This window comes from Dermacentor albipictus, chromosome 3 (genome assembly GCF_038994185.2).
Source record: "Dermacentor albipictus isolate Rhodes 1998 colony chromosome 3, USDA_Dalb.pri_finalv2, whole genome shotgun sequence".
NCBI lineage: Eukaryota > Metazoa > Arthropoda > Arachnida > Ixodida > Ixodidae > Dermacentor > Dermacentor albipictus.
In genome coordinates, this window is record NC_091823.1 from 160324641 (window position 1) to 160348739 (window position 24099).

A 24099-nucleotide genomic window follows, 5' to 3' on the forward strand; every position below is an offset into this window, starting at 1 on the left:
CGGAAACAGTGGATCAATCGCGAGTGCCTGCGCAGAATAAAAAAGAAAGGAAGAGTGTCCCAAAACTTTTTTAAGACAATATCACCAGAGGATCTCGATAGCCATAAAAAATATCGTAATAAGCTTAACACTTTCTAAAAAATGAAAAGTGCTCTTTTCTGGACGATCAGTTTAGTAAAGAGCAACGCAGGGACAGTGCTCAGATTTAGAATAAGCTCAAAAGTCTGCTAAGTCGCACACCAATCTCGGTAACAGTCTCAGAGCTAAACCATCAAGGACGTCGTATTGAGGGATTCGACTTTGCTGAACAATTTAATACGCTTCTCAAAGATGTGTCAGCTCCACAATGGTCAAGCAGGTGTAAACATGCCATAAGTAGCAACCTTTTTAGCATGTATCTGGAACCAACTAATAAGGCCGGAACATTGCCATGTTTAACTTATTTAAAAGAAATGGCAGAGCATGTGATATCGATGGTACAGCGATAGCTCCAGTTAAAGACGGGGTTGAAATATCAGCCCCAATATTGTCTCATGCATATAACTTATCAATATCTTCAGGTTGCTTTCCGAAACTGATGCAAGTAGCTGAAGTCAGTATGCTTTTTAAAATTGGTGGCAGAAATGACATGGCAACCTATAGGCCAATTTAGATTCCACCCATTTCTTCAAAGGGCTTGAAGAAGATAATTTATGAACGACTAATGAAGTTTTGCGTGAAATATAGCTTGACTACTTCGTCACAGTATGGCTTCTCACATAACAGGTCCACAGAACAGGTCTCCTGAAGCAAAAATAATTAATTCTTCAGTCCATTGAAAACCAAGAATTGTGCATCGGTGTAATTGTTGACTACTCGAAGGCGTTTGATCTGATCAACCATGAAATACTTTTGAAAAAACTGGAATTATATCGCATTCGTGCAATCGCAGCGCTGCTCCTAAAAACTTACCTACAATATCGATGCCAGTGCGTGGCGATAGCAAACCACGTGTCTACTTGTCAGAATATCACCACAGGAGTCCCTCAGGGAAGCATCCTGAGCCCATTATTGTTTTTGCTATATAATAATGACCTAACAACTATTAGCAACGATCCAAGTTATATTCTGCATGCAGATGACTCAAGGCTTTTATTTAAAAGCAACGACGTGCTGCACGTGATCTTGGTTATTAACGAAACTATGGAAAAACTTAGTAAATGGGGCGCTGCAAATTGCCTGTTCATAAATTCTAAAAAAAACAGTGTTGTTCCATGCGTATCAAAGTTCGCTCATTGTAAAACAAGTGATAATGTTCGACAACTGCAACACTGAAGTAGTTGATACTGTAAAAGCGCTAGGAATTCTTTTCAGTAAAAACATAAGCTGGAATCCTCACGTTAGCTCAATTAAGTCTCGCGTAAATAGGTGTGTTGGTGTTCTAGCACGATTTCGCTCATACTTCCATGCATCCGTAAAATTAATTTATAACACACTTTTTTTATCACATCTTAACTATTGTTTCCGGGTTTGGGGAAATACCACACCGTCTAACATTAGCAAACTGCATGTGCTACAAAAGAAGGCGTTCCGTCACATCGCTAGAGATGATTGCAATGCACACACTGCTGAACTGTTTCGTCAGTTTAAAATTGTTCCCATGCCCAAACTTTACGAGTATTTTCTATGCATAAGATACAAAAAATATGTATATAGCTGCGAGTATGCATTTCTTAGCATATCATTGCTGAAAACTAATACCATTGTATATCCATTCCGCAGTAAAGAGTATTGGCACGTGCCATTTTGTCGTACTGAGCATGGGCGGTAAATCTTACGTCATGCACTTGCAGTTCTGTTGAACAGACAATTTTCCAAGACATTCATGAGGAAATTTGCAGCATACGTAACATGCGGGAGTTTTTCATTCCATGATGTAAATACTCTTTTACCACTGCTGTTAGTATTTTTATGTATTTATAATTACTGTCAAGCTGTTCGTATTATATTACATTGTGTAACACTAAAGGTTCACCTGCAATGATAAACAGTTACAATGCGTTGTTAATGTATATTGTCACGTGGTAGTGACGGTGAAGAGAGAACACAGTAGCAGTACTGTGAAAGACAAAACTAGCTTTTATAGGGCGAACCTGTGCCCACAAAACAGGCTACACTTAAAGCACAACGATAGCGGCGAACACAGTCGGCGATCGTCGAAAATCTGATCAGCGGGTCAAGCGCGTCGGCTTTTATAGAGCAGTCGTCGAATGTTCCAGACTAATCGTTCGGACCCGTGTGCCTTCCACAAAGTTCTACACCATTCGCGTTACGCGATGAAATCAGATAACACAACGTTCGGCGACAACAGACAGCGGATAGAAGCATCGATAACTTTCCAGAAACTTCGGATACATGCAGGCGCATCCCGCGCTGTGCGATAACATTTGTTAGGCGACAAAACTTGTCGCCCGATAAAGACAAGTACACGTGTCAATATTGCAGCTCTTTTTTGAATACCTTGTATATGGGGGCTCGGGCGCTTCTCAAGTTAATTGATTTTCACTTTTCGCCTCAGCATTCTCGCATTGTGATGATGGAAATAAATTTCAACTTCAATTTCAATTCCTGCGGCACTTGAGCACCAAAAGGAGGCGACGCGTCTACAGGAGAACAGAACGCTGGGAACTGTTAAGTCCTAACCTTGTAAGAAAAGGAGGTGTGGCGAGTGCCACCGAACACAGAACCCTAAGCGGCAAGCAAGCCAAGCGCACCGCTCAGAAGACACCGGCTTCCCTGAGGATACGAAGAGAAACGCATCATCTTGTGCGATTGCAATGACAAGCGAGCAAGTCAGCCTAACAATGCACCAACCAACGTAGTTCGTTACTCGTTACAGGATCCGACTACTAAAGGTAACTGTGCAGCTGTGATGAAACAATTAAAAAGGCTCAGCGAAAAAAGTTTTTAAAAATCTAAGCTTGTCAGTATGTGACTGCCATTTCCGCTTCTACGAAATTATTGCTGATAATATACGCTTACAGATAAAACAGGCGATATAAATATATACGCATGTTGCTAAGTGAGTCAATCACCTTGTCCTGAATTGAACGGGATGTCTCAAATGTAGCCACTCCTGCGAGTCCAAGACCAGAGTAGTTTGCAAAGTTGCAGCAGCCTTTTAACAAGTACTTGAAGGAGTAGCCCGTTGGGTCGTGTTTGTACACAGCTCGCCAGCATTCCTGGGAAATGAATAAATAAATAAATTTATTTAGTTATTTATTTATTTATTCAAAATAACCTTACAGGCCCTATGGCAGGGCATAAAGTAAGGGAGGGCATTTTAATCAGTAAAGATATAAAAAGTACAAATTTCCAACAGGATCAGTGCTATAAAAAGATTGCCCTGTTATACAATATTCAAGGCACAGGGAATACAAAGCAATATCTGAACACTTGTTGCCCCAAATACGAACACTTGTTACCATTACCAGAGCAAAGGGAATATTGTTTATGAAAATAAAATACAGCATTGCAAATATACACGATGAAATACACTAGACTGGGCATCCGTGAACGGTATTAAATGGGTAAAGCGTGAGTAAGCGACAGCGGAACGTGTCGGGGTTAGATATGGACGCTATGTTATTAGGGAGGTCATTCCAGAGGCGAATGGGACGAGGTAGTGCAGATGAATGAAATACATTTGGTGTACCGTATATGCGCATGAAACTGAAGTGATTATGTAATCTCCGTGGGAAAGAGGGGGGTATTTGTAGTTGTAACCGGGTTCGTTGATTGTCACCATATATTGTCACCACCACGTGACAATATATATATATATATATATATATATATATATATATATATATATATATATATATATATATATATATATATATATATATATATATATATATATTGGGGGAATAAGCACAGAAGCGCGATGTTGCGGCGCATATCTAATGGCTGCAGTAGGCGGTCTAGTTTAATTTGGGTAATGTTTGAGTTTATACTGTAGTATCGTGATATGAACCGGGCTTCGCTATCTTGTATCCTTTCCGTCATATTGATTAGGTAATTTTGAGGAGGGGACCAAATTGAGTAGGCGCATTGCAACTGTGGCAAAATGAATGTTTGGAACGCGAGTTTTCGAATGTTTGTCTGGGCATTTCGCAAGTTACGTCGTAGATAGCGAAGAGAACGTGATGCTTTGGCACATGAAGAAGCAATGTGTGGGACCCATGAAAGATTCTCTTTAAGAAGGAGGCTTTTAAGAAGAACACCAAGGTACTTGTATGCTGTAGTGTGGAAGAACATAGTGTTATTAATGTGTTACGAAAATTTTAAATTTTCACATTTTCGGCTGGAGCACATTACCTCGCACTTTGTAAAGTTTAGTGTCATGAGCCATTTGTTACACCAGTTAGCGATAAGGTTAAAATCTTCGTGAAGTGCCAAGTGATCGTCAGTCGTGTGAATAGAACGGTACACTATGCAGTCATCGGAAAAAAAGGCGCATGCTGGAAGTAATCTTGGTGGGTAAGTCGTTAATGTAGATTAAGAAGAGTAAGGGGCCGAGGACGCTGCCTTGTGGCACTCAAGAGCTAACAGAAGAAGGCGGGGAATGACGAGACTAGCTATGTTTTGGGTTCCTAATAAACACGCTTGCCGCCATTTTCGTTGTAAATCTATTGTTACGGTGAAGGGAAAGAAGAAGGTGACATGAACTAGAGAAAGATGAAGACTGGCCGTTGCCTGTACGCCATACACACCAGTTGTAAATATACATTATTTAACACTCGTGGGTCTGCTTTCTTCCTGCAACAGCTTTGTAGAAGGTGCGGGGTACAATTACGGAACGTCACAGCGGACATCATCTACCTGCCGCCACAATGGCAAATCAACCGACACAAGCGACAACGCCTCAGCACCCCGTGTTCATGGTCATTCTCCCTCATCTGCGGGACCCGGGGACATTATGTGGCACGGGCAACGTCAACGTCGAGGACTGACTTACGATGTACGAGCGAGTGTGCAACAACAACAGGTGGGATCCAACTATGATGATAGCAAACCTGATATTTTATGTGAGAGGAACTCCGAAGCAATGGTACGATACACATGAAGCAAGCCTAACGAGCTGGGATGTCTGCAAAGAAAAAAATGCGAGACCACTTTGGCAGACCTGTCGGTCATCAGCTGGCAGCAAAAAAAGAACTTGCGTGTCACGCTCAAACGTCCACAAATTCCTATGTCGTGTACATAAGGATGTGCTGGCCCGCCGTCGCAAGGCTGATAACAACATGACCGAGGCAGACAAGATTGGTCACATACTAAAAGGTATTGCAGACGATGCCTTCAATCTCCTGATGCAGGCACGTGCCCAAGGGGAGGTTCTGGCCCCCCCCCCCCCCCGCTCCGAAAATGAGTGGCATAGCCCCCCGCCCACGCCACCACTCCTCACATACATTCGTAAAGTACCGCCAAATCAAGCTTGAGACTTGACAGTTATTCGGCGGTCAACATTTCGCTGCCTCTTTCACTCCTTTTGGACGGCGGTAGGCCGGGGCATCTCCTGGGGTGTGAAGGCCAGTTTTCTCATCGATTCGGTGCTCTCGCGATTAGCTCGAGATGCGTTCAGTTGTCACCATCTATCGCAATGGTCACGCGCATCGCTGTTCCTTCCTTAGTTCAACCTTCTTTCTTTACACTCATACAGGGACCAGGAAAGGAATTCAGTTCGTACTAAGCTGGTCCGTATGCTCTTAGAGCGGGTTGCGGCCGGAGAAAACTCCAGCTGTGTTTAAATTTTCCTTTTGCTTCATTAATTCCTCGAGTGACGGCTCACCGCGCGCTGGCAGATCCTGGGAACCAATACCCATAATATGGGTTAGAAAGGTGGAAAATAAGATCATGGGTAACAGCGTCCGTCATCAAACCCTGCAATAACCGTTAAACCCATAAGCAGTATAAATGTCACCCCTTAACTCATCTGGTTTTTCCCTCATTGTACAGCACTTTTCGTGCAAATTGGTAACTGGAAACAAAATTCGCAGGAGTTTATAAATTGCGATTCCTACTAAGGGAGAGAGCCAAGGCAACAGCCAAACCGGAAGGAGAAGCGAAAATTCACAAATGTAACTATTGTTTGTGAAAATATTTATGGATCAACATCTGTTTATTTAAAAAGGCAGCAAAAAGAACGCCGCCGGAAGTGGAGAGTGATTCCGCGTGTTTCGAATGACGCTTATACAGTTGTCAGTCGAGCCACCTAACGCAGCCACTTCTCTGCTTTGCTTATGTGGGTGTTTTTCTAACCTTCCGCGTCCGGCGCTCTACGCGGTTGTGCGGTACCGGCGGCCTCGTATTGCTACAAAACTTCCCAATTAACAATATGAGTCGGTTTTGGCACTTGGTAGAGCAGTAAACGAAGGATTCAAAAGAACGGTGATTGTTACGCAAATACATATTTCTCTATAATTATTCGAGACCTAATTCGAAAAATGCTACTAGAAATCTTTTTTTTTATGCTTTCGCTTGTGTACTTGTTTTTGGCAGTGTTATTCCTGCGCGAGTCCATGAAATTTTGTTCCTTGTTTGTCAAGTAAAGGAGGGGTGCATCTCACAGGCGTACCTCTGGATACACCTTATTTATTTCTTTATTGCGGGTTTACGCGTCTTTGTAGCGAATTGAAGTAGTAAAGGCAAGGTGCAGAAGACCAGGACATAGGAAGAAGAACACAAACGACAAGACCGGCGCCGGTCATGTCGTTTGTGTTCTTCTTCCTAAGTCCTGGTCTTCTGCGCCTTGCCTTTACTACTTCAAGCATGAACCAACTAGCCCAAGCAAGAGTTTTACTTGTAGCGAATGGTGGGAATTATTCACGTTTATACTACTAAAAGTACCTCCTCCCCTTATTTTAATAGAAAAGTTGCCTTGACTTGCCCCCCGCTCCTCCTCCCGCACCCCTTAAAAAAATCCTGGGTACGTGCCTGTCCTGATGTGTAAGAATTGTGCCGCTGTGGATGCTATTATTAAGGAGTGCCGGCGTTTCGAACAAGCGAAGGGCCGCCGCGTCAGTCAGACTTTTTGACAGATTGACATATTGCCCGCGACATCTTCTTGCGAAGACCCGCCGCGGTTTGTTCAGCCGACAGGACCGGAACATATAACACGCATCGTTCGCCGTGAGCTTGTACCCATGGCTCCGGCCCCAGTTCGTTCCGACTGTTGGGAAAGCGTGCCCGCTATCGCCCTTCGACAAGCGGTCGTTCGGGAGGAAATAGCAACTTTGGACATTCTATCTCTATGCTCAGTCCGCCATACAAACACATACCCGATTTAACCGGTCGCTCGATCCCAGGTGCAAAGCTTTCCGCCACTCCATCGCAACCAAGCTGACTGGCGCACAGCGGACGATAGACCCATCTGTTTTAATTGTTCCGGTATTGGACACACATCGTCCGTCATTGCTGCTACCACTGGTAGGCACTTTCTTGGTGGTCGTCTCCGAGTCACAACCGCCAAGTGCCAGATAACCGTACTTTCTCGCCCTGTACGCCGACTAGGAACATCAACGCCGACAGAGCTCCACCAAGATCCAGCGGGTCCCCGTCACCGCAAGGTCGTAGGTCCCGTTTGCCTCTCACTCACCGCTCTTCGTCCCCTTCTGCAACCGGTCGCTTAACTTCGGTAAACTAGGCGGTGCAGCTCCCGGAGGTAAAGCTGCATCTCTGACCCGGCCTGTTGACTCTGCCTACACGTGGAAACCTTCTGGACATTGAAGTTGATGGTGTTCCTGTTACATTTCTCGTTGACAGAGGAGCGCAGCTTTCAGTTATGAGCGCTGCTCTCCACCGAAGGCTCAAAAAGGTTCGGACGCCCGCCGTACCGTGCACTGTGCGAGTCGCCGATGGGAGTATTTCACCTGTTCTTGGAATGTGCGCAGCACGTGTGACCATTGGGGGCCATTATACCGCTATTCTGTTTATCATCCTTGAGCACTGTCTGCATGACATAATTAACAGTCTGCCCAAATTGACTGCTCCACAAAGTTGTACAGTTGGATCTGCCGCTTCCTGCCGACGCAACAACTTGTGCTTCGCACCACTTATGTTCTGCTGAGTTTGCGAAGCTGTCTCCACTTGCGGCTACAAATATCCTCCTGACGCCCTGTCCGTGCACTGATGGCGAGTACGCCGTGTCGCCACTTACTGGCTTGGTTTTGTCACGCAATATTGCCCTACCGAGCACCTTAATCCGGATCCGCGAAAACTGTGCTCGCGTACTATCCTCAATTTTTGATGTTCATCGCATGTGCGGCCACTTTGTATTGTCATAGCGCATATCACTCCTTTGGAAGAATTTGAGATTTTTTCTTTGACCTCTGAATCCTTCCTCAGTAGCGACGGAGCTTTGTCACCTACTCCTTCGTACTCGACGCCTGCGGACGATGTTTGTAAGATGATTGCCCCTGACCTTCCTTTCGAGTGAACAACAGCTCTTCGTCACCTCCTGCAATCTTGTCGAGGTATCTTTGATTTGGACGACTGTCCACTGGGTCAGACAGCTGTTGTCACGCATTGCATCAATACCGGTGACGCCAGCCCCATTCATAGGCAGCCATATCGTGTATCCGCAACAGAAAGGACCATCATACACAAAGCGGTAGACAGGATAATGGACAAGGACATCATAGAACCTTCCAGTAGCCCGCGGGCATCACCGGTTTTCTTAATAAGGAAAAATGACAACGCGCGGCGCTTCTGCGTTGGCTACCCTCACCTCAACAGGATAACAAAGAAGGATGGTTATCCCCTGCCTCACATTGATGACGTTCTTGACTGCCTTCACGGATTGCAATACTTTTCATCAAATGACCTTCCCTCCGGCTATTGGCAGATTAGCGTCGATGAGATGGACCGCGCAAAAACCGCCTTCGTCACACCGGACGGTCTGCACCAATTTAAAGTAATACCATTACGGGGATTATGTAATGCGCCGGCTGCATTCGAGCGCATGATGGACTATCTCTTGCGCGGCTTATAGTGGTCTACGTGCCTCTGTTACCTCGACGATGCGATTGTGTTTTCGCCGAACTTTGAGAGCCACCTTCGGCACCTCACAGCCATACTCTCCGTTTTTCGCAGGGCTGGCCTTCAGCTAAACTCCTCCGAATTCCATTTCGGCCACCGTGAAATTAACATGCTAGGCCATCTCGTAAACGCCGCCGGAATCCAACCTGATCCACAGAAAGTTCACGCCGTGCGAAATTTTTTTGTACCTCGTTCAACAAACGATGCCCGTAGTTTTCTGGGCTTATGCTCTTACTTCCGGCAATTTGTGAAAAAACTTTGCCGACATCGCTCACCCTCTCACTGACCTTCTTAACAAAGCTCTCTCTTTACCTTGGGGACCACTGCAGGAGAAAGCCTTCTCTACCCTGATTGAGCGGCTTACAACTTCAACGATTCTGTAACACTTTGAACCTTCTGCGGTCACTGAAGTACGAACTGATGCAAGTGGTCATGGCATCGGCGCTGTCCTCGCCCAGCGTCAACAGCGCCAAGACCGTGTCATCGCTTACGCCAGCCGCCTTGTTTCCCTGCCCGAACGAAATTACTCCATTACTGAGAGGGAATGTCTCGTGCTCATATGGGCGGTCACGAAATTTTGACCGTAATTTTTCGGTCGGAGCTTCTGCGTCGTAAGCGATCATCACGCCCTCTGCTTGCTCTCCTCTTTGAAGGACCCCGCTGGACGAGTTGCACGTTGGGCATTGCGTCTACAAGAATATACATATGCTATTATGTATAAGCCTGCATAAGGACGCTCACTGCGCCCGTTCCGCAATCCCTTCAATCAACCGGACGATACAGATGCAGACTCGGACATCAGTAGTCTATCCCTCTCCGGCTTCCTGCATATTGGCGACGAGCAACACCAGGATCCTGCTCTTCGAACACCTATGGAACGCCTAAGCTCCTCGCCCAATAACCCTTCCCTCGGGATGTTCACCTTGCGCGATGGAATTTGATGCCGTCGCAGTGTTCATTCATCCTGATAGCCCGGAGCTCCTTCTAGTCGCTCCCAAGCACCTTCTACTGGCCGTGTTCTAGCAGCTTCATGACGGTCCTGCTGCTGGGAATCTAGGCCTCACTGGTACTTACGACCACCTGCGGCACCGCTTCTTCCGGCCCCGGCATTTATCGGTCTGTGCGCCATTATGTCGCTTCTCGTAACCTGTGTCAGCGCCGGAAGACGCCTGCTACGCCTCCTACTGGTTTGCTTCAACCAATTTATAACCCTACCGAACCCTTCTTCTGTGTGGGCCTCGACCTCCTTGGCCGCTTTCCACTTTCCATTAAAAGAAACAAATAGATCGCTGTAGCAACAGATTATGCCACAAGATATTCCATCCCACAAGCGATGCCAACGAGCCGCGCTACTGATGTCGCCGACTTCCTACTATACGACGTCATCCTGCACCATGGCACCCCTCGCCAGACCCTCACGGGATAGCGTCCACTACTTTCTATCGAAGGTCGTCGATGATCTGCTCCACTCCTTTTCTAGAGAGCACCAGCTTGCTTCCGCTTACTACCCTCAAACGAACGGCCTCACCGAGCGGCTCAACCGCACACTAACTGAAATGCTGGCCATGTACGTCTCGAATGGTTCACCGTGACTGGGACGTCACTTTACCATACATCGCTTTCGCATACAACTCGTTCCGTTACGATACTGCCGGATTTTCGCCATTTTACCTTTTGTATGACCGCACCTTGCCCTTCGACACGTTACCTTCCGCAGTACAATCACCCAGCACTGGTTACGCTCGCGATTCAAGTGCCTTAGCCGCCCAGGCCCGAGATGTCGCCCGTCAATGCGTCACAGCCTCACAAGCTTCTCAAAAGCGACGCTACGCCCTTCGTCACCGAGACCACCATTTATCACATGATTCCCTCGTCCTTCTCTGGACGCCTTCACGTCGCGTCGGCTTGTCGGCAAAACTACTTTCCCGTTATCCAGGTCCGTACCAGATCTTACGCCAACTGTCCGACGTGACATAGGAGGTTGCCAGAGTCGGTCAGCCTTCTGTGGATATATATATATGTATATATCCGGGTCCACCGCAGCAACTGTTGATGGCCAGTGTACTCGTATTTAAATCGATGCTTTTGAGTTAGAAAAATAGTAAAGGGCGCGCAATAAAATTAGTGGAAGTACTGTTTAAGAAACTTAGTACATTGAAATGATCGTCATAAAAGGGCATTTTTCTCTTGAAAAACAACTACTGCGCACACTGGCCACTATTCTATCGACTGAGGATGGCTATACAAACAATGATATTGTTACAGGAAGAAGGCAGGCCCACGAGTGTAAAATATAGTATATTTACAACTGCTGTATATGGCGTTCAGGCAACGGCCAGTCTTCGTCTTTCGCTTGTTCATGTCACCTTCTTCGTTCCCTTCACCGTAACATCACCCTCCCGGCGGGGTTAGCTCCGTCCCGGGGCAAGTTATAGAGGCTCATTTAATGGGGGGACATAGGGCTTGAGTGTGGCGACATGAACAACATCGATGATGATGTTGTCCCGAACATATATATATATATATATATATATATATATATATATATATATATATATATATATATATATATATAATCCCAAGGCAGCATAGTACCTTTCGCTGTTTCGGCATCCAGCGTGACTAATTGATTATCACTACGTATAGGTTCCCTTATTTTGAGGAACTATAGCGCCTGGAGAAAAGCCTTGTTCACACAAAGCTATATAATTTAGCACGAACTCAATATCGCACGTGGGCAAGATCAAAATATGAACGTATAGTAGGCACAGGCAGCATGCTGTCTACTTGGAAAACTTATTTCCTAAGCTCATTGCTTCTAGCACAGCCAGTCTAGCGATATCAGGTTACAGGCTGTACATGCAAGCGTGTTGTGCCAATCGGCCCAGTGCACCACTTCCTTGCTTATTATGTGGTTACAATCGCCAGATAAATTCTGACGGGGAATTTCGTTTGCACACCTGCAAGCGTGACGTTACTGACCTTCACTTCCAGTGATAGGCGCGTTAACACAGCGCACCATTTAGGATCTGAAGAGAGAAATCGGCCGGTGGCGCTTGCATATATCGTCCTATACAGTAATAGAAAGAGTTAGCATATCGTGGAATATTTTCGTTAGCGCTAGCGATCGACCTAGCGCAAACGCTATCGTACCATTCCGAGCGCTGCAGAACGTTGTCTTTTAAAATAGCGGAACTAAGCGGTACGCTAACGCAGACAGCTGCAACTCAGCTTATATGCAAAAGTCCACTAGACAAAATCAAAGCAAATGCACATCATATATGAATCTAATTCGATACTGTGTCCGCATTAGCAGAGCCATGACCATGGTGGCAATTTGCACTTCCGCAAATTATTATGCTGTACTTTATGCGCCATCTGCAGTAGAAGAAAACATCCGTAATCTAGGGCCTATGAGATAAATGATGCATTATGAACCATAAATTGTTCCTAATTATTTGCTCCGATATTTAGCGCTACACTGCGCAAGCACGCACCGCCGAATTTCAGAGGCCTTGCCCAACTAGTTTAGCAGCTCTTGTTAGGCCTAAGGCGCCAGAAAATTGAGAACGCGTCACGGAAGCAGCACTCCGTTGTCGCTAATGCTTTGCCGTTGAAGACTATACTGAGAAACACATAAAGTAAATACATGTATCGTTTGTGAACGGAGGAGCGAAAGAGTGAAGACGGCCGCTTGATAGATTCAAAGCCGGCGGCTGTCGCCTCGAGGACACCGCCACATTCCTGAGGCAAAACCGCCTTTGCTGGTATTAGCGTCTAGCAGTAAATGGCAGAACTATTGGAAGCACGCAACGCGCGAAGCTGTCCTAGGGTTCTGCGCGTGCGCAATCTGGCCTCGATACTTCGTTCCTTGCAGCATGCTTAAGCTAAACTAAAACTCTTTTACACCGTTAGGCTGTATAATAACGAGCACTGCAATTAGTTAGTGAACCAACCGGAGGGGGAATTTGGCATCAAAGTGGTTCTAGAATGTTCGCATGATGCTATCCGTGGCTGCCTGTCATTAAGCGCTCGCGCTTGCACACATATAATATTAGGTTTACACACTTCGGTAATGTGGCTTCACTGATTACGTGTCTAAAACATTACTTAGGGGCATTTTCCCGGCATTGCGACTTCTAAAGTCTTGCTTCACTCAAGTGTGTTGCAAGAGAATTACGAAGGAAGCGGCAACGAGATCTGCTCGACATATCGTATCCTCGCTCCTGCAGATGAATTGAATTGTATAGTTACTATACCAAACAAACCTTGAATACAGCTAAAATATGACAAAAAGGAATGATGTCGAAGACATTTTAATATTGTACAGAAATATTTTGTCATAACATTACTGTCTTGCTGCACGAAATACGAATGTTGGTGGCGTTGACAATTCAGTGTTTACTGGGCAAGACAACTGAACTCTGGAAGAAATTTTGAAACTTGCTAGCGTACACTTTTTCACGTGGCTAGACATGAGTAAACAATGCAAATGTACTGTCAAATAAAAGCCATAAGGTCTATTATCTCCAACTTAGAAGTTCAAGAGGTTTGCCTTACTATCTGTAAATAGTTTAGTCTACAAACTCTTACGTAACCTTGGGAATCTCTGAAAGGCGTATTTATATGCGATGTGGGCCAGATCAAAATTCACAGACAATGTGCTGTACATGCCTGAAGGTATTGAAAAGAGTCCCAGCTCGAGCTAGATGGTTTTGCAGGATGAGTACAACAATTTTACTCGACGTTTATGTAGGCACCATCGTATACATGTCTGCATTGTTCCTCTATTCAAGAAAGTGGCAAATGAGGGTGACGTAATAGTAGAAATAAACACAAAACGCATTAACTTTATATGTTGCTCGCTTTTAGACTACGAGATGCATTGTTCAATCAATCAGGCATAATAGCCAATTTTTGGGAAAGTACGTGTGTGTGTTATTGCGTATATACGCGCGTGCACATATATCTTGGCACATGCACACATAATACGTATACTGTGTCGCTCTGAACAGAACGCGTTTATAGATATAATCACAGCTGACAGCTATCTGTCACACAGAGAGCTGTATTCTTGAGGAAGGGTTGGTTAATGGGCAATTTTATGCGACGAAGCTTACAGACACTGGAGTTGTATTTACGAAACAGACAGCGCGACGCAAACAAGGATAAGTGTAGCGACTGTTTGTCACTGATGTGTCCTCCACCCCTGTGAAATTCAGTTACATCACCAGGCGGCCAGTATTCGACTCAGTGCGCGGCTAGGAGCCCGTTAGAGCGACACCGAGCGTTATCACAGACCGCTTCGTCTGGCCAGGAATCAACAAAGATGTTCGAAGCTGGGCAAGATGCTGCCAATCCTGTCGAGCTGTTAAAGTGACCCGGCACACGCGTTCAGTGGTGGAGCCGTTTTGACCACCAGAGAGCTGTTTCGATCAGGTGCACTTAGACTTTGTGGGGCCTCTTCCGCCCTACCCGTGTTTCAGGTACCTCCTCAGGTGTGTCGACCGGTGCTAAAGGTGGCCTGAGGCGACGCCTCTACAAGACATCACGGCCGAAACAGTAGCGGAAGCATTTGTTGCTACATGGGTATCGCAGTACGGTTGCCGTTTGCGAATAACTACAGACCGAGGCAGACAATCACAAAGCTCGCTTTTTTCTGCCCTGGCAAGACTGCTCAGCACAGGCGTACATAACACACGGCTTACTACGCACAGAGAAATGGCACGGTCGAGCGTCTCCACCGACAAGGGGAGGCGTCATTGACCGCCACGCTCGACACACCACTGGGTGGAAAGGCGACCCCTAGTAGTACTGGGGCTGCGAACAACAATCAAGGATGACCTCGGAGTCAGCGCTGCCGAGATGCGCTATGAACCCGCAATCCGCGTTTCAGGCCAGGTTTTATGCGCCCAGCAAGGCACGCCTCCAACGGCGGCGCAGCACTTAGTGAGGCTACAATCCTGGCTCGACCAGCTTCGACCTGCACCCACACGTATCGCCCGCGGGCAGCTTGTGTTTAGGTTTGCGACAATGGAAACAACCACGCATGTCTTTCTGTGGCGCTACTCTGTCAAGCTACCGTTGACTCCTTCCTATGAAGGCCCCTTTCATGTGGTTTCGCGTTCAGAGAAAACGTTGAAGATTGACGTAAGCGGCAAAGAAGAGACAGTGTCGTGCGGCCGTGTGAAACCCGCCTATAATGAACATTAACGCTTCATTTCTCTCACCATTCACACCTAAGCCTCCGGTATTCTAGGGGGGGGGGGGGTCACCTTGTAGCGACCGTCCGTCACTGTCATTTGTTCCCCGCTTCTATGCAATTCAGTTACTTCGCCTGGCCTCCGCGTGGGGTTCATTGTCTCTGCTTTTTCTTGGGACCTGAGGTGGCTGCCCGACAGGGGTGCCACTACTGTCATGCGGCAAACCTGTTTTCCTGTGGAATGAAGCCAGTCTACTCTTCGTTCGCAGCCTGTCAAAACTTGTATTACTTGCCTCCGCTAAACCGAGCTGCCAACATAAGTAATTACTACGGGCAATAGCACTCCGCGGATTGGTGACAAACTCGTCCTGTAAACGTTATCATCAACGCTGGCGTACTTTGCAAAGCATATGTGAGTTTTATTTACGGCAGATATTTCGCGTAGCTCGGAGGAGGAGTCGTCGAAGTAGACTGTTGAAAGAGTTCCTCGAGTTGTGCGAATAAACAGCGAGCTTCGCTCAACCTCAGAAACGCTTTCAGCCGTATGCGCCGATGCGCCCGATGCCGAGTCACCCGAACCCTAACGAAAGTGATCCTTCTCCCATGAGCGACGGTATGGGGTTAGAGTAGCGAGAGGCTAGAGTAGCAACAGCTATCACTCCGGGAGACGGCCGACGACGACGACGAGAGACGAAATCACGGCGAGGTCGGAGAAGAAAGCGTGACGCTAAATATTGCCGATAAGACTTGCGGCAATGCATGCGGCTGTGTAAACATTGATACGAATCTGCCGGATTTTCGCAAAAAAAAAACAACAACGAAAACATTTATGTGCAATTCATGAAAAAGGTTTCTTGACATGCACGTGCACCTTCGGCACTCTCCTGCTATACATTCTTAAATGTCGAAAGCAAGCGATAGCTGCAAGGGATGAGGAGGCTATTTTCGGGAAAGATCTGCGTTGTTACAGCTGTGCTTGAACGATGTAATTGATGCTACGCAGTGTAAAGATCACTGTGCTGTGAGAGGTCGTACAAGAAGAAGTCATACATGATAGCCTGTTTTCCTTGCGAGATGGCATAGTAGGAAAATGCATCTACAGCAGGCCACGTTAGGATGACGGAGAACTTAAAAGGAAATGCTCTTTCGGGAATGTCATTATGCCAATTTTAATGAACTTAAGAGCAGGGTAGACCGCTATAAAATTTCACAGCAACGACCTAGCCTAAATCACCCGAGTAGCCCATGCTGTGATTGTAAGCAATAACAACGACGTCAGAAGGCATTATAATAAAGCGATCCTATTTATACCTGAATTATATGTGATTCTTTGTAATACACGTTCACAAGATAAGTAAACCTGAAAACCTCATGGATTCCTTAAGCACCTTAATGACAGTGGTTACGTCGGCTGCTTCGGTAGCGCCGCAGCAAGCTGATAGCGAAAGTTGAAAGCCTCACCTTCACTGTGGTTCTGATTAGGTGGGGAGGTTGTCCCGCTTCTGATGTCTCTACTAGGCAACACTTGAATGCACTATAATATGTAAAGCCTGCCTTTGAAGGCGTCCAATATGGTCGGCATTTCCTCGGTGTCGCAGTGCCAGACGTGCACAACGCAGTCCGGTGACAGCCTTCACAATGTGACCGCGGGACAAGGAGTGGCGAGAAGCTTGGATCGCGAAGCTTAGAACCGGCAAGCAGCCATTGGCTACAACTCGGGTGTGCAGAAAGCACTTCCGCGAGGAAGATTTGTAATACGGCGTCGAGGAGCCGGTATTCGGGGTGTAGCAGAAAGCGCGCACTGAGGCCCGAGGTAATGTCATGAAGCTTTTGTCTATTCTAAGTACACTCAAGTTCACTGAAATGGAAAGGGAACGGTAAGAACATTAAAAGAAGCATGCCATATGCTCAGGTGTCTGTTAGCGCCAAATGATGAATGCATCCTGGATTAAGAAAAAACAGCAGCAGGAAATTGCTGGCTGAGAAGACCGATAAATATTTGGTGGGATCCAACGTGAGAAATAATCAGACTGAAAGGTCCAATGATTTAGAAGAAGCGAAAAAGGAAATAATTGAATCGTTGCGACTGCGCATCACAAGTCGACGTAGGCATCGAAGCCCCGAGTTGTAATGAAATTATTTGAGCAGCTCTCATAGCGCCCACGGAACGACGGTTGCTTGTGTACTGCCAAAGGCTCATATGCTGCGGACTAAAGCTGACGGCTCGGTTCGAAATCACGCTCGCAGCCAAAGCGAAACATCGTGCGCGGACATGCATGCAGACGGGCGGTCGGTCGCTGCGAACCCATAAAATAGCTGCATTGAGGCTTTGTTCTGTTATGCTCCATTTCATTATATATATTTGATATAGGTTGCTCTCAGCGGTAGCCTATATTTCACACAAGAAACCCGTTCGGCGTACACCGTCGCGACGGTGGGCGTTCACTCTACGTATTCGCCAGAAAGATAGCGTCTGTAAACAATAGTGTGGGTTCTGTTTGCTCAAGTTTATTATTTTTGACAGTAAAGATCTTGTTTGTTTCGAGAGCACTTAGAGAAATGTCCACGAGGTTGCCAGCGGGGAGTTATTATAGAGCGATCAAAGCGAAACCGTTGAGGAGTGCGTCGCCCTATCCCGCACAGCACGCGAGTGAAGCGCTTCTCACAGATGACGACTCCGTAAGTCTTCACCAAGGGGTATGCGTCACAATGAATCACATTTATCAATCGCCAGCATGGGCCACCATATATGTTGGCGCAGGTGTCCTGAGCAGTCTTAAAGGAAAAGCTTTACTGGCCACGAGCTTGCGATTTCGCCGTGGAGGTGCTCCGAGGAGGCACATGATGTCACATTGCGCGCCTCGCCGCGGATATTACAGCGAAAGCTTTACTGGCCGCTAACGAGCGATTTTGCCGTGGCGGTGCTCCGAGGAGGCATGTGACGTCACAACGCGCGCCTCTCCATGGTGGATATTACAGCGAAAGCATTACTGGCCTCTAACTAGCGATTTTGTTGTGGCAGTCACCGAGGAGGCACATGATGTCACATTGCGCGACTCGCGGCGGATATTAAAGCAAAAGCGTTACTGGCCGCGAACTTGCGATTTCGCCATGGCGGTGCTCCGAGGAGGCACATGATGTCACAACGCGCGCCTCACCGCAGATGCTACAGCGAAAGCTTTACTGGCCGTGAACTTGCTGTTTCGCCGTAGCGGTGCTCCGAGGAGCCACATGATATCACAACGCGTGCCTCGCCGCGGATATTACAGTGAAAGAAATACTGACCGCGAAACTGTGATTTCGCCGTGGGGGTGTTCCGAGGAGGCACATGATGTCACAACGCGCGCCTCACCGCAGATGCTATAGCGAAAGCTTTACTGGCCGTGAACTTGCTGTTTCGCCGTAGCGGTGCTCCGAGGAGCCACATGATATCACAACGCGTGCCTCGCCGCGGATATTACAGCGAAAGAAATACTGACCGCGAAACTGTGATTTCGCCGTGGGGGTGTTCCGAGGAGGCACATGATGTCACAACGCGCGCCTCACCGCAGATGCTACAGCGAAAGCTTTACTGGCCGTGAACTTGCTGTTTCGCCGTAGCGGTGCTCCGAGGAGCCACATGATATCACAACGCGTGCCTCGCCGCGGATATTACAGCGAAAGAAATACTGACCGCGAAACTGTGATTTCGCCGTGGGGGTGTTCCGAGGAGGCACATGATGTCACAACGCGCGCCTCTCCGCGGATATTACTGCGAAAGCTTTACTGGCCGCGAAATTGTGATTTCGCTGTAACAGTCTCCGAGGAGGCACATGATGTCACATTGCGCGCCTCGCCGCGGATATTACAGCGAAAGCTTTATTGGCCGCAAACTTGCTATTTCGCGGTGGCGGTGCTCCCAGGAGTCACCTGACGTCAGAACGCGCGCCTCTCCGCAGATGCTACAGCGAAAGCTTTACTAACCGCGAACTTGCGATTTCGCTGGGGCAGTCTCCGAGGAGGGACATGATGTCACAATGCGCGCCTAGCCACGGATACTAAAGCGAAAGCTTTACTGGCCGCTAACTAGCGATTTCGGTGTGGCAAACTCCAAGGAGGCACATGATGTCACATTGCGCGCGTCGCCGCGGATATTAAAGCGAGAGCTTTACTGGCCGCGAACTTGCGATTTCGCCGTGGTGGTGCTCCAAGGAGGCACATGATGTATCTACGCGCGCCTCGCCGCCGATATTACAGCGGAAGCTTTACTGGCCGCGAAATTGTGATTTCGCCGGGGCGGTGCTCCGACAAGACACATGATGTCACAACGTGCGCCTGGCCGCGCAATTAAATCGATAGCTTTACTGGCCGCGAACTTGCGATTTCGCTGTGGCGGTGCTCCGAGGAGGCATATGATGTCACATTGCGCGCCTGGCCGTGGATATGAAAGCGAAATTTTACTGGCCGCTAACGAGCGATTTCGCCGTGGCGGGGCTCCGAGGAGGCATATGACGTCACAACGCGGGCGGCTGCGCGGATATTACAGCGAAAGCTTTACTGGCCGCGAACTTGCGATTTCGCTGTGGCAGTGTCCGAGGAGGGACATGATGTCACATTGCGCGGCTGGCCGCGGTTACTAAAGCGAAAGCGTTTCTGGCCGCGAACTTCCGATTTCGCCGTCGCGGGGCTCCGATGTGGCGCATGATGTCACAACGCGCGTCTCACCGCGGATATTACAGAGAAGGCTTTATTGGCCGCGAACTTCCGATTTCGCTGTGGCAGTGTCCGAGGAGGGACATGATGTCACATTGCGCGGCTGGCCGCGGTTACTAAAGCGAAAGCGTTTCTGGCCGCGAACTTCCGATTTCGCCGTCGCGGGGCTCCGATGTGTCGCATGATGTCACAACGCGCGTCTCACCGCGGATATTACAGAGAAGGCTTTATTGGCCGCGAACTTCCGATTTCGCCGTGGCAGTGTCCGAGGAGGGACATGATGTCACATTGCGCGGCTGGCCGCGGTTACTAAAGCGAAAGCGTTTCTGGCCGCGAACTTCCGATTTCGCCGTCGCGGGGCTCCGATGTGGCGCATGATGTCACAACGCGCGTCTCACCGCGGATATTACAGAGAAGGCTTTATTGGCCGCGAACTTCCGATTTCGCCGTGGCTGTGCTCCGAGGAGGCGCATGATGTTACAACACGCGCCTCGCCGCGGATATTTCTCTCTCTTTCTCACTCCCTAGTCACTGCGCATGCGCTACAAGTAACACCGAACTACAGGTCTTGTGCTGCTACCGCATAGAGAAAGAAATTCAACAACAGGGGCACTGAGCAAAAACTGGCAACAGGAAACACGTCACGCCTTGTTGTAACTCTATCCGTTATTTGACGCGAGCATAGGGAAAAAAAGAATGTGAAATGAACTTACAGACGACGTTTTATTTTTTCCCACTAAAACTTAGAAGTTCTGCGTGTAAATGAGCTTATACTTTGCGACCTATTTTTCTTGCGTAACCTAGGAGCAAGCTAGTGGCACCACAGCGGCACGACAGACGCGCCATATGCATGCGTTATGCGCCAGACTTTCCACCGAAACGAGCGAAGCCTGCTGCGCATGTGAAGCTCGCCTGCTCAGCGACCTGCCTCTTTTCGATGTATCCCGTTTTTTGGGCTCCTGTCGTTTTGTTGGGTTTCGTCTGCATTTCTAAGCGGCACCGCTGCACTACTGGACTACAGCAAAGTAAGGAATTTTTCTTTACAGTCTGTGACGCACTTCAAGCACATTTAGGCTTACTGCACTAAACTTAACCTATAAAACAGCTCCGCCGTACAAGCCTAGTTAATTTCAGTTAATTACTCGTACTGGGAGATGTTTGCGACGCTTTATATGAGCCCAAACATTATTATGACTTATTTCGGTAGTTTTTGGCCACGCTCGCCGCACCTGGCTTTGTGACGAAAAGCACCGAGGCCGTGTGACGCAGGTTCGCGTGTACTGAATCTTACCGGGACAAGTCTTGGAGCTATCTCGGACCCCAGACATTATTGTAACTAATTTCGCTACTTTTTTGGGTACTTTTCAAGCACAGTGCCCGCGCTCGACGTTGTACCACAGTCAGCGAAAAGCAGCTCGGCTGTGTGCCGCAGTTAGTTTCGCGTGCACTGAATCTTACTGGGAGAAGTTGGTGACGCATTCTCTGACCCCGAAAATTACTGTATTTCGAAACTTTTGGGGATACTTTTGAGGCATGCTCGCCACGCCTCGGGTTGTGACGCTCTTAGCAAAAAAGCAAGCCGGCCGCGGCGAGTTAGATTTGCGTGTACTGAATTTTAGTGGGACAGGTTTGTGACGCATTTTATGGCCCTCTAACAACATTTACCTTATTTCGGTACCCACGCTTGTCGAAGACGCGACGATCGATTGCCGAGAGTGATAAGAGGGGAGTGTGTTGCTTGCGCCGGCAGGACGCGTAAAAGATAACGCCGATTAGCTCAAGAACTTGACATTTCTGTCTCTGAGTGACTGAAAACAGGTTTTCTTCCCACGAATCTGTTTTGAGTGCGACTAGAAGGCATTCTGCGAACGTGTAACATGGTCTGGCTGAGAGCCTGTGTTGTAGCCACCTCTGTGTACTTGGCGTACCATCGCGTCGACTGAAGCTAAATTTGGAAACGCGCAGTCCCCCGTGTGTTTGTGCATTTAAAGTACAGGATATAATGTTCGGTGAGGGAGGGTTGCTTGAACATCTGATGCTTTCTTCAGATTTTATGGAATTGCTTGGCAAGATTCTATTTCCTTCGAAATGTCTGTAAAAATGAATTTATCTGTAAGTCGCTTACGCCACTTACCACTTACGCAAGGTTCGCCTCGGTCTACACGCAATTTTCCTGTTAGGTCAATATAACAAAAATGATACATGCTTGTAATTTACTTTTTTTCAGCTGATGGCATCCGGTGGAGCTTCGTACGGCAAGGTCTGCTGCTTACCTGATGCGACAGCTTTAGATGAATGCACAAGAAGCTCGGAATGAGCACTTATATACAGCAAAATGAACATTTCATCATTTCAGAATACGTCGTGCGTTTTCTTTATGAAAATGCACGGGACACAGATTCGGTGGATGCTTGCAAAGATCGTTCGCAATCATTTTTACTAAATAATAAAACTACTCCCGCCAAGGCCGCGCGTGGTTCAGCAGTAGAAGCGAAAAGAAGTAATGCCGCGCCTAACAGCGGAGCCGGCGTGGCGTGTACCAACTGGCGTTGAAAACGCGCGCGCCAGAACTGAAACCGAAAGATGTTAATACCATCCGCTTGTTGTGCTACAGTTAATTCGGCCGCTGGGATCTATGGGCGTGTCCGCTCACGAGACGTTCATTTGTGTGATCGCCAGCAGTTTGTGCGCGAGTAAGAGCGAGAGGGAGAGAGAAAATTTGGGGGCTTTTGCTCCTTATATATATATGGCTCTGCCTAGGCACTACAGAGGCGGTTTCCTAGCGCGTGTTGTAGCATTTGTCATGGATTGGAGACTCAAGCGTCCTTCCTTTTGTTTAGATCACTATCATCATCATTACCCCTAGACATGCCAGAATTATGCGGAGTGCGATCGAGTGCGGTCGAGTTTGTTTACGCTCCGCCGCAATCTGCCCGCGCGTTGAGGCAGTGGGCCGCGGACGGACGCCCTATTTGGTGATCGCTGTGTGTGTAGGGGCAAGGTTGTGACTGGTGTTGTATATGTCGCAGGTCGCTTTTTTCGTCGCGACGATAGATTGCATTGTTTACAAGCCCTGCTCCAGGAGGGCACACGTAACCGGTAAACGGAGGCCTCAGGAAAGCGCCTGACGTTATAACAAAGCAGGTGGCGCAGGATCTCCAGCGCATCCAAGGGTTAGCGGGGGGATCAAAGCTGGAACTAGGGTGGTCCGTGTGTTGCGGCCGTGGAGGCCGAAAAGCGCAGGCTTCTACGAGCCAACGTCAACAGACCAATGCGGTTTCTATCTTTGGTATCCCCGTTTCCGCTTTGGTGTCCTCGGGGCGCCGCCACTAATGCGAAATAATGACACGTTGTCACAATTAGTAAAAACAGGATTGAATAAATATAATTACGTCCAGCCGCCAACTTGTGACGCCAAGTTCAGCACTACCGCGCCCCGCGTCTTCTGCAACACCAGTCAAAACTTCGCCTCTGAAGGTACTTCGGACAAACTTTCTCGCGCCTGCGGCGCTGGTGCTGAGTCAGTCATCGTCACCGGCGGCCTTTCAGCCATTTGCGTTCAGCCGCAGATGCTAAGGTGCTCTGCCTTGTGGATTTTCAATGCATGCGGCCTGGGCTCTACTATACGGTCGCTACTGCTCCCACACAAACATCTGTGATGTTATTGACAAGGTCCTTCGCCGTAAGGCGCGAGAAAGCTATGATCCGCCACGACTGACTTAGCACGAGCGCCACAGGTGCGAGACATTCTGTCCGACACAGTGGTCGCCAATTCGGGCGTCAGTGCCTGCAACTTCACCTATATTACCGCGCCAGATGCCAGCGTCCGAGCGTAAACAAACTCGACTCCCGGCACCAAACGCAATGCCGCAAACGCAATGCCGGCACGCCTAGGGACAAACGCCTATAACACGCACTAAGAAACGTATTCTGTAGTGCCTAGGCAGAGTCACTATTCAAGGAGCAAAAGCCCCAGATTTTCTCTCTCGCGCCCGCACTTCCCCGAGCATGCGAACAAACGGCTGGCGATCCCTGAAACGAACGTCTCATATGTTCGCTCTTGTTGAAATTTTTCTCTATGGCCACCGTTTAGTATGACGTCTCAATGCGTTCCTCGTCGTTGCATT

The 24099-nt window shown here is 47.9% G+C and overlaps 1 protein-coding gene across 4 annotated transcripts in view; it reads right to left on the reverse strand.

Annotated features, from left to right (window-relative positions):
- The window catches only part of LOC139046746 (uncharacterized), a 201448-nt gene that overhangs the window by 35592 nt on the left and 141757 nt on the right, over nt 1-24099 (reverse strand). For all 4 annotated transcript variants that reach the window (XM_070536236.1, XM_070536234.1, XM_070536235.1 and 1 more), the window contains one exon: nt 3075-3221. In XM_070536236.1, coding sequence (XP_070392337.1) covers nt 3075-3221 — 147 coding nt within the window. The remainder of the gene's footprint in view (nt 1-3074; nt 3222-24099) is intronic.